Source organism: Calypte anna, chromosome 14 (assembly GCF_003957555.1).
Source record: "Calypte anna isolate BGI_N300 chromosome 14, bCalAnn1_v1.p, whole genome shotgun sequence".
Classification (NCBI taxonomy): domain Eukaryota; kingdom Metazoa; phylum Chordata; class Aves; order Apodiformes; family Trochilidae; genus Calypte; species Calypte anna.
Window position 1 is genome coordinate 9,378,732 of NC_044260.1, and position 12,495 is coordinate 9,391,226.

General features: G+C 34.5%; 1 protein-coding gene across 1 annotated transcript in view; it reads right to left on the minus strand.

The window, feature by feature from the left end:
- SNX29 (sorting nexin 29) overlaps nucleotides 1-12,495 on the minus strand; it is a 78,194-nt gene that overhangs the window by 13,056 nt on the left and 52,643 nt on the right. Inside the window, exon 20 of the mRNA XM_030459779.1 lies at nucleotides 4,589-4,728. Coding sequence (XP_030315639.1) covers nucleotides 4,589-4,728 — 140 coding nt within the window. The remainder of the gene's footprint in view (nucleotides 1-4,588; nucleotides 4,729-12,495) is intronic.

Sequence of the window (12,495 nt, forward strand, 5' to 3'; positions counted from 1 at the left end):
AAAAGCATCTTGATCTAACCAGTTCAACTGACCAGCATCCCATCATGCCCCAAGTTTCCTAGACTATGAAAAATGTTTATGCAAAATAATTGTGTTATGCAAACTGGGAACCAGGCATAATCAAGAGTAATAAAAGGGACTCAATAACTCAATGTCACTACATTAAGCTATTTCTGCATGCCATAGAGGTGTTAAATTAAAAGATATTGGGTAAATTGATTATTTCCTATTTTCATGGTAGGCAGTTTGGCATTTTCTTTAACTTTGACAGCCACTTTTATTTGCACAAAAAAGACAGATGGAAATAGACCCATCAGAAAATGCACAGCACAATTAAAACCTCATTTTGTATAGAAGTGAAGTTTGCTGTAACATTGAACATGGCTTTGTTCAATATGGAGTCCATTTCTTTCAGAGGTTCAAAACTGTCTTTTTATAAAGAAAAATGATATGTAGCAATTAGTTAACAACAGCAACACATAAAGTGCTTTCTGACTGTTACTGTCAATGTACTTGCTTGAATTTTTTTGTCCCATTCTTTTAAACTACATAATGGAGAACAACTCATGTACATTTCTACACACATAAAAGAAATATATAGTACCCTATCCCTCATTTGCTTCAACCATTTTAGACACTAAGCATCAACATTGCCTGTTTTAACATTCTTATTTTCTCAGGCAGCATTAAACAAGAGTTTGTTCTGAGGCAACTGTAAAAGATCACAAGCCCTCAAATGCCTTCATCGGTGAACGAAGAGTATTCAATCCCAGTACAGTATTCACTACTCTCATAAGCACTGTAAAGGTCACATTGAATACAAAGAAGCATGACAAAAATCTACTAGAAAGAAATATGCTCATAAATGTCTATTTGTGGGGCCTGTTGAAGAATTTGTAGCAATTAACACTGCAGAGCAAGTCTCACTCTCTTTATTGAGACGGTAATCAGTGTAAGAGTCAGACTATTTCAAAGTGAAGTTGATTTTTTTGTAAGAGCAAGACTTAATAATGAGGAAGCAACACAGATTTTTGATCTGAAATGTGAAAGATTACAATGTTCATATGCAAAGCAGATCTCACTGGTAATTTCATGTGCCTCTTGTAAATCATTAGTAACTATACATAAGAATTATTCCCAATTAAAATTTGGTATTTAAGCTCAACATGGTAGTTACTTTATTGTTAACTTCTGTAAAACTAGTCCCAACAGAACCAAGTTGAAGTCACCAGACATGTTAAATGCTGATGGGTATTTGGAATACATGCCCACCTACAGCAACTGTCTGATGCTCTATTGCCATAACTATCCTGAAATAAGAACATCATGGACTGAAAACTCTTTGATTGGAATGTATATATATTCACTCAGAATGTTTATCAGAAGAAAACTGCACACTGAAGAAGACTGATAGGAAAGATGTCAACTCTATCAAACATGAAATAGAGAATCCCACATAGAGGCAGGGAAGAGGAGGTGCAGCAAACACGAACAAAAATGTGTATATATCACTGCTCTGATCACAAATTAGATTAATTCTCTCTGCAATACTTTCAATGACATCTCTGTAATGCAAATCGATCCTTGGGATCAAAAGAGAGAAAAGCAAATGAAATTTCTTGCTAGTACAGATAAATTCCTCCCAGTACAAGTGGCATCTTTCATAAGTATTTCAAGGGTGTGTGCTCCCATAAAAACACTCTTAATTCATATTAATTGAGCTGGAAAAATCCCCAGAGATAAAGTAAGATTTGATCAATAATGTACTCAAGTTAAAACAGAGCTTCCTGAACTCTCCTGCAACATCTTTCAACACACAACACAATCAAATAAAACTGTGCTACAGTTTGCATTACGGAGGCAGTGATCTTCCACAGATAATATAGTTTCCTGACTCAATTTACAGTTTTTAGCATTTATTCAGATCATTTAAGAGACTAACTGCTTGTATGTAAAGTAAGAAATAATTTTGCAAGTCTTATGTCTGAACAAAACAGGAGGATGCAGGACAGTTCTTAACACATGGAAAGGTGCAGCAGAGTTGCAACACGTGCTGACATACTTGGCACATGTTTGGATAAAACCAAAAAGCCAAATACCTCTTGTAAAGCTGAAGTAACATTACTTCTCAGTACTGGTTTACTATATTCAACTCATAGTCCTTTTAACCTTAAACATCCTGTGCGTGAATCTCTCCCTGCTTATTCTTGCCCTATCACTGTTTCTGTTCCAGGTGATACATTTATTTCCTTATTTTCCTCTAAGATTCACAAACCCTCTACACAGAGCAGAGAAAGGAGGATTAAATGAATTTGTAGAATGCCATGTAATAAATGTCTTCAACGTCAAAACATGAAATTAAAAAATAAAAATTGAAACATCATAATACAATTTTCTAATCTTAATTCTTACAGAAGGGAAAAAAGAGATTAAAAGTATGAATTCCCATATACTTTGACTTGACAATTTTTGCCCTGCTTCTTTCACATTTCAGTTAGATCAAAACAGGCATGATACTTTTTTTAAGTTTGATGCAAGGCCTCATAGGTAATGAGAGGCTAAAAACAAAACTGTCAGTTACAAAGTGAAGAACACAGAAACCAAGAATAACAGCAAAACAACCAGAAGTTTCTTAAGAACAATCCACAGAAGAACAATGCATTTTTGCAATGGAATTTCCTCCATTGTAAGAACATATTAATCAGATTTTAGATATCCAAGGTATTTTTACTTCAACAAGCAACAGTGCTTGACAACACAGTTCTATTAAAAGATAAATATTGTGTAACATCTCTACATAGTTTCCAAAGTAGATCAATCAACACAGCAATAAATCAGTTTCATTAGCACGTTTCAGGCATTAGAAAGTGCTTTACTAATTAAAAGTCACATATTTAAATAAATGCTGTTCCCAGTTTGTTCATGTAAATTACATTCCTCTGTATCAGTGCTTACTTACTGTTGCAGAACATAACAGATATATTAAAGAGCTACTGATGTCATTCAGTGCTAAGTTGATAAGACAAGCTGCCGCTTCAAAGGATGCAATCAGGTAAAAATCTGGCCACTAGCCATGATACTGTAATTTATTCTATTGGAAGCAACAGATATGTACACTAATAGGTTTAGGTGTCATACCATTGCCAGCTCTGTGAGAAATTAATCTATTCAAAATAGAATTTAAAACTTCCTGACTTCACATCAGTATTACTTTGCAGTATTTCAGGGATTGCTTTGTTTGCTTTTAATCTTTATCTGTCAGTGCACTACCTGCAAGATACTGGCACCATATGCACTGCAAATTGAATGGACAGGACAATTCTGCTCTCTCATTTCTAATTCTCCCAAGAACTTATGGGCTGGAACTGCAGCTCTAACATGTTTCAGAATGTGCAAAACAAAAACCCAGCAGAAAAATCAAGTCCCTAGCATTTATTGGAACAGGTGTATAACTAAACACCACACATCCCACAAGCATCACTGATGCATAACTAAATATACAACCACACCCTAAAAGACATGGATGTCAAAAGGATCACAGAAGCTTTTTGGTTGGAAAAGTCCACTACCTATGAACAGAACTTTTGCTATCAAGTATGCTGCCAGTAATGTCATCAAGTGGATATTTTTTGACTATTACCATGCTCTAATCATCACTGAGAACTGTCAACTCCTCTGGTGATCAAATGCATCCTGCAGACAACAGTTTCTCAGAATCTGTTATAGCCTCTTCTCTGATGAGTTATTGGCAGATTCTCTGCTTTCTTTAAAGAATATGTTTGAGCAGCTGCCTCAAGAGAAAATATGCCCAGCTCTGCAGCTCAGGAAAACATACGATTGTTATCTAGAAACTGTTCTAAGATGTACAGAACCTTCAATAACACACTGGCTTGCTTTTTTTTGTGTTTCGTTTTGGTTTTTTTTCCCATCTATGTTTAAAGAAGCAAGTTATGAAATTAATTTGACAAGAAATTGCTTGTTCACTAATTCACACAGCTACACTTAACCATTTTAAAATAAAATATAATTAGACAGGAAGAGAAAAATATACAAATTTGCAATTGAATCTTAAATTCAATTACAAATGTATTTTCTATCTGGACATATTAAATGTTACCATTAATGAAAATAGATTGTGTTAGCAGACTGCAAAATTCAGCTAAAACAAGTTCAACAACTTGACACTTCAATCTGATTAGTAAGTAGGGTAATAGTGCTCCAGTCTCATCCTCCAAAATAAATAGAAAAACAAAAATACAAACCTCACACCGACAAAAGCAAAATGAAACTGAAAAAGACAAAATAAAACAGAGCAAAACCACCTAGTGTTTGAAGAATACCTATGGATGTAGTTTTTGAGGTGTCTCTGATATTTTTGAAAGCTTTATACAGTGATTTTTGTTCAGTTGCCATTTAAATAAAAAAATACTTCACATGTCATATATTCCTTTAAATATTACAGAAGCACTTATTTGAATTCTAGTTCCAAAAATCACTGTTTTAAAGAGTTTGGAGATGTCTGCTTTATATTTTAAATTAAACTGTGATGAAAAAAGCTTAATAGTTTAACTACTTCACTGATACTTACACAAAAAATGGCATCAGCTGAATAAGAGTCTCTTTTTTGGGATTGGCTGTGAATTCTGGCACAGTTTGAATAATTTTGTTCATTACATTCCTTAGGTAATTTTGTAGCTGCTTGCGTCGCTCTTCTACAAACTTTGCATCCTAAAAACAGAATGGAAAAATATAAATGGTTGAAGATGTTTTCCAGTTCTATAATGTGACTATGCAGCCCTAATAAACATAAAATTTGATATTTTGATGATCTTTGTTTATTATGCCTATAGAAATATGTTGGCAATATGTAATAAACCCTTGACTCTGTTCTTTTTAGAGATAAAGGAAAACCATGCAACCTAATAAAACCTGATTCACAAAAACATCCACTGACAGGATGATGAATTCTCTCTTTGGCAGAATGCCTCTTCTATGGACCAGAATTCTCCTCTTATTAGTAGATCTCCATAAAATGCTACCATCTGAGAAAAGCAGTGCATTACACGGGCAGAGAGACAGTGGCATAAGAATTTATGTGATTCTTTTTAAGATGCAGAATTACCAGTCTTTGCAGAAGGAAATACCAATTTATTCCCACCACATCTTCACAATTCGTACTTTTCCTATGCTGGGCACACAAACTCCAGAATGGATTCATTTTTCTCCAGCTTTTTTATTATGTTAATAAATTACTGCTCAGTGATAGAATTTTCATACAATAGAATCACTGAATGACATAGTAGATTGCTCTTTTAAAGATCATATCACAGTTCTCATAAAGCCACTTTACTCAAGTTCCTATAGTATTTTAGATGTCAGGGTTTTATTCTATATTGAACTCCATAAATAAACAAAATAATTCTATAAACTCCTAATTCTGCTGATGGACCTAAAAATTAAAAGTCTTAACAACCAGCACAATGCCAAGCATCCTGTAACATCCATCCTACCTTAAACTTTTTTCCTATGAAGAACATCAATCACAGTGAACTATAATATGAAGTCTACACATTTCACTATAATAGGTTTACAGTGAAATCAGGTGCTGGCAGGTTTTTACTACAGTCATTACACTGTATCTAAAAAACGCAGGGACTCTAATAGCCTGGTTTAAATGTCAGAGTGTGTTCTTGAGGCATGCAGCCAAAACTATTATTAAAAAATAATAGCTCTCAAATGAAGACTATTGTCTGTAAATGTGTCTATCCAACCTGTATTATTTATGGGTAAGAAAAGCCATTGAAATAAGTTCTTGTTTCTTGCCAAACAACTGACAAGCCACCAAAAAAACACCACAAAATATATTTGACAACACTCAATAAATTCACTGTGTTAAAGCTGTTCCAGCCATGCTGCCATGAATGGGATGCAAATATGAGAATCATTCCTTCCTTAGGTAAAACAGACTAACTCATCCAGGCAGGAATGGTCCTTCAGATTCAGGACTGCTGGAGACTTTCTAGAACATTCATTGACATTTTGTTCTGTTCTTGTCTCTCATTAGGAGAAATTACACAGAACAGCAACATTTTTAGGAGACAGAAGAAAATGAGAAAAGATTTGGAAAGGCATTCATCAAAATAGTAATTTAAATTCATAGAATTAATAAAATCAACCAAACAAATAAAAACACACTAAACACCCAGCCAGTTAAGTAAGGTACATTTTCAAATATTGGCAACTAATCCTGTATATGAAAGATAGCCACATTTTTTATAACTTAAGGAAGTCTTTTCTGCTCATCTTTGATTTGCATGTGATTACTTAATAACACATTGTTGCTGTAACATTTATAATAGTAGAAGGCAGTCACTTATACAGGCTTCAAAAACCGAGGCAGTGCACATGTTGTTTAATTAAGTTCACAAAATTCTTAATTACACATTATTTTTTGTTTTCTAAATATGAACTTACACAGCTCTCTGGTCTTCTTTTACATTCCATTTTTATACAAATACATGTAATTAGCAAGATCACTGTGGAAAAAAAACCAACTATGTATTACATGGTTTTCTTTTTATCAGTCCCATTAGTTTTCAGCAACACACACGTGCTATACACACAAGTTGTGTCAACTGGTTTACTGATAAACAATGGAAGTCTGAAAACTCTTGGAGACTGATACCTCATTAAAAACCAAAGCTGCATTGCTGTCACTTCATGCATTCCACTCTGCAGAGGCACTCACTCACTACTCCATAACTGAGTACACTTACTACTCAAAGGGAACAGAGCAACAGCTTGCTCCATGCCCCTCTGCACTGATGAAGTCTGGACAAATGTGTGGAACAGAAGTCTATACAAGCTGCTGGGAAACATTAAAGCAAAAATTTTAATGTGGCAATACAGAATATTAGAAAAAAAGGAAATCTAATAATAAATAGAAGTGTAGTGCGATACAAATTAACTAATTGACTAACATAAATTTTATTATTTTTTCTCTTTTCATTAAGACTTCTGTTTCAACTGGATTTTTTTACCAGCTCAAGGAACAGCCCTGCCTTCCTATCTTTTACTTAAAACACTTGACCTATCACATTAGTAGGGACACTGATGTGCCACCACCAGCTGTGTCAGGCAGAACACAAGAAAGTGTGGCATACAGAAGACCTCAGTGAAGAAGACAAAATTTGTGGAACAGCTTTGGTTCTGAAAGCATGAGCCGTGGTGGGTTTATGTTTGACACGTGAGACCATATCAATTTTGGAGTGATCCTCTCCCCCAGTCTTACCTGACTGTGTGTAATGGAGGAAGGAGGTAGATTTCTTTGCTCTACTTGCCTGGTCCCAGTGCAGACACAGCCTCAGCTTAGAGCCATTCCAAAGAACCACATTTCCATGAGTGTGTTTCATAACTTCTAGCAATTATGCTTTCAAGCCCCCGAGAAATTCTTCTTTTTTAACTACCACATTCACTAGCATTTTTACAGTTCTGAAGAATTTTTTGGTAATAAATCCTCAACAAAGATATTTTCAGAGACATCTCAATTATGTTAAAATCTGTTCTTGAGCAGAGGCTGCATTCTTTTAGTATGACTTCTTTACTGAACATGTATTTAAGTAAATATTTGTATCACAGGCTGGACAACTTTGTTATAAACATAGAAGCAAAATGCTGATTGTAGGTACTTTTTATCTCCTATGTTATTGCAAGGAATCTCATTATCTACAGAAAACAACAGCACAAAGGAGTTTTCTAATTAAGACTGCCGGAACATGCTTGGGAACTGCATTTTTGCTGTTTACAGCTGATCAAAACAGTGCTTTTAATATATAGCTATTTTTCTGCCATTTATTCAAGCGAAATACAGAAAATCTCAGAAATTAAACTCAGCCTGAAAAGAGTTCAAACTGTTCTTTTAAATTTGACCTCAAAACCAGAATTCAAGCAATCTACCATGAAATTCTGTACCATGTACTAAGGCCCACTGTCCTTACCAGAAGTAATGTACACCAAGGTCAAAACCATTCAGCTCTAGGTCTATACTTTATCACTAAATGTGCATTTTGCAACAGCAGGTCAGCTACTCAGAGGAATTATTTTACCACACAGGTGCTACTGCCAAGTTGTTGCAGTAATAAAGAGGTTTTGTCACAAAACTGTAAATAGAATAACTGGTAATAGAAAACTACAATTGGTTCAAAGCTTGACCATTTACTTCACTCTCAACTTAAAAAAATGTACCTGTTATCCCCTTTTCATCAGACCCAATTATCTACAACTTAAATCTAGTTTATCTTTAATATTCCAACTCCTAAGTTGTGTTTTTGTTTACAAGAAAATGGACAGGAAAGGTTCTGTTTTGGTCTTCTCCCAGTAGAAAAACCTCGTTTCTTTAGTAGATATATATCTTTGGTGTTTGTATGAGACTGTCTCTGTCAATACAAATCTACAATTCCGTATCTATTCACACAGGAAACATCAAAGATCTTCCCCTAAGATTCAATATACAGATTTATGTATGCTTGATACAAATGTGCTGTGAGGATAAAGTCATTTTGTTAAAATTACAACTACATATACTTATGCAAAACAACAACAAAAAAAGGATATTATTACAAAGACAAAAGGTACTTTAGGAAATTCAGTTAGGACAAATGTATAGAAGAAATTGGATGAATACAATGAATAAATAGCAAGTCTTGTCTCTAACAAGGTAACAGACCTTGTGTCTTGAATCATCAAGCCAGTCACTGGAGCATTTGAAATCTGAATCACAGTGGAAATTTCTTAGTTTCATAAATGCCTCTTTTTATTTGCAGGAATGCTTTATGAATTTTACCTGCCTTTATGACATATGTTGCTTTTTGTAAAAAAACAGCACTAGCAGAAGCTCTGGACAAAACCCAGTAAGTTCCTTCAAATATGGCTATAAAAATAAATTCTGAATAATTGTGGCCCTTTTAGGTTTTTTTCTTTCCCCAGAAGCACATGCCAAAAACGGCACTAAACCCAGCATTGGCCCAAAAATATTTAGTTCATGTAGTTTCAAGAGCTTTAGGTGTTTACAGGACAACATATATATCATTTGGAACTACTACAGACAAAACTGAGTTTTATATAACTTTCTGTCCATTTTGATACATGCATTCTTCCATTAACTGGATTCATCCATTAACAATTCAGGATCACATGTTTTTAAGCATTTCCCTGATTCAAGCCCTAAATGCTATTTCTAAAAATCTTTCCTTAAAGCCGTTTGAACAATTAGCTACAATCATTACCATTTTAAAACCAAAATGCATCCCTAACTGACCCTTTTAGTTACTTCTGAGTCCAGTGGTAGACTGGTCCCACCAAATGTGAAGTATTCAAAGAAGGCAGAAGCTCTGCTTTCAAGATCTGAGATTCCTTTTTAGATCAAAAGATAAAACTTTGGAGCCATACATTCTCAGTGTGAGGGATTATTTATGGACAACTACTACCACTCTTTGTAATGAAATTGCAATTACCATGCTGTACTTGAAAAGCAGCTCCAATCTAAACCAAGAGACAGCCTCACACATTCAGCACCACCTGATTAACAATACATTAAAGGATTCTGTACACTGAAAAGGAACTAGGATATGCAGGGATACATTGCCTGTGACTATAATCTAAACCCCTGCCAAACTGGTTGAGAATCTCTGTTTCCTTGTTAAAAGAAAGGCTACTGTAGAGAGAGGGACTCAGTTACATAAACCTGGAAAGACTCTAATGTGTCTGAGGGCACCTTGGCCATATTTACCAACACGTTATGCAGAGTAGAATTATTGTAAACAAAGTGTTGATTGTGACTTAACATGCAGCATTTACCTTCAATCTGTAAGCACATTTTCTAAAATATAAGGCTACTGCTGTTTCTGCACAAACTACTGCCCAAGTTATCTTTTAGACCACAGTTCCACAGCTTGTACTTTTGATTAAGAATCCACAAAATTTCAGTAAACTGCTTCAGATTGCAGAAGCATCAAAACACATCTGGTAAAATATTTTTAATCTGAAATTAATGGGTCCCTAAATATTTCATGAAATCCTTTTTGTCTGAGAATTTGCCAAATTTCTGCCCACAGCAGAATGCAAAATGTTAACACCAAATTACTAATCTCTAGCAATAAGAATACGTAACTGAAATCTTACAAACTCAACTGATACATTAAGCTTTAAAACCATTAAGAAGAGTCTAATGTACCACATATATTACACTGTTTTAAAGGTCTTCACTAAAGGCTAAGTTCATTCTAAGTTCCAGTTTAAATTGTTTCACACAATTGCTTGTCTTTCATATACACTGTTAGTATGGCAGATGGTAAAATATTGATATCCTTCATAATTAATGGATCAGCTCACTTAAGATGTTTCAAATGCTTCTGTGAGCTGTTGGAGATGGTATGATTGCCATGGTTACCTGCCATGATTTAGGCACAGATAAAACATTTTTATATTCCAAGTTTGGTGCTGTTGCCACCAACATAAGATGCACTGCTTCTGATGCTCTAAACATTATTTATCATTTAATAAATGATACACCACAACAACAAAAGCAAACAACAAAACAGCTCAGACCTCAAATAGAATAGAAGGAAACAGGCTTTAGGACCTTATTGAGAGCTGTATCAGCCTCAATCAATGTACCCCATCCTAAATAGTGCTATTCAAAGATGAACCTGCAAATGCAGACATAAACTCAGGTTATTCTCACACAGCCTAGTACTTTTCATCATCTTGGTCAACCAGTCTTTGCAAAATTATTCTATCAGCTTTTGTCTATTTACAAGACACCAAATTGTTAAGCTCAAAGTAAAGCTGGAAATCAGAAGCTGAAATGAGAGTAAACATTCAATTGCAGAGTCATTCTCACTGTTTAGTGATTAGAAAGTAGATAGCAAGTATTCATTTACAGTCTAATTGACACCTTTGCAAAGGTCACAAAATAACATGACTTAAATACACCTGTTTTTCAGTGACTACTGCATCATAAAAGAGTTTTATGGTGGCACAGTTTTCAATACTAAATATACCAAGTATTACCATATGAAAACCATCTCAAAATTAGTGAAACTACAGAAGCTTAAAATTTCCATCCTACTTGTATTGCCATTTCTGTACAGCAGAATCTGATACCTTTTTAGTGTGTTTGACACCCTTGCTAGAAAAAAACCTCAATTGGTAAAGTTATGCTAACAAAGTCCAGAGTCACCTAAACACTTTGTTATGTAAAGACATAAATACCAACCAGGTGTCAATTTGTCAGCTGGTCAGAAATAAATTGTGAATCAATAGAAAGGCATCAATAGAAAACTGCACCCCTAGGGATTAGCTTTTGTTCAGCTATTGGACAGGGAAATTCTATTTGTTTTCTCCTCAGACTAAGTATTATCAATCTACTCTTTTTTCATTCAGGTAATGATGGAAACTACCACAATAGTTCATGAAACCGAGATCAACTTTTTCACTAGCTTATATTACAGTAATACCAATGGAACAATAATAGTTAAAATTTGCCTCAGTTCAGTGCTCCCCCCAAAAACAGGAGTTTTCTTTCTTAATTACTCTCTTTTACCAGATTTTAAAATGCCCTGAAGACCAATAAAGAGAGACTCTATATTCAAAACAACAACAGAAGTCCCAAACCCCACTAGAAACATGGTAAATACAAAAGTGCTTACAGCATACACACTTATATATAAAAGCTTATATATAACAGCTTACAGTGATGCCTGCCCTTAAAAATAAAATAACAAATTTATTTCTTAAAATTTGAAAACACAGCAAAGAGACAAACTCAAAAAGAGATTAAAAAACCCCAAAACCCTACAATCTCTCTTCTACCCTCTCAGCAAGTGAAAGACATTGCTGTCTAAAGGAAATCTGCAAAAAGGCCACTCACTGGCTTCTGGCTACTGTCCAAACCTGTGGGCTAACAGTATTAAACAGCTAAATTTTCAACTCCAGCAAGTATGATTTTGGGAAAAAAAATTATCAGTACAGAATTTTACCATCCCAACTGCCAAACAACAGCAGCACAAAAGATGGTATTTGAACTCTAATCCCACTCAAAAGACTTGATGCTCCTTTAATCGAAATTTTATTTAGATACACTCTGATAATTCTTTCTTCTGAAATAAGGAATACTAATACCAAGTGTCCATTATTTACAGTGCTTCCCTGTAAAGATATTTTACATTGTGCAATGAGTAAAAACAGATTTTTCAGGCAGAAAGTGTCTCCAACATTTCACATGATCTTAAGTATTCAGTATTTAATTTTCTCCACTTTTACACAAAATTAACACCAAATATACTTAGCACTAGCCCAAAAAAATGAGGAGAAATTAATATTAGAATTTGCCACTATTTATAAATCACTACCCTTCAGGGCAAAAATAAAATTAAGTCAAGCAGAATGACAGGAACAGAAAGACAGAAAAATACAGGTGATAATTCAGATTCAGAT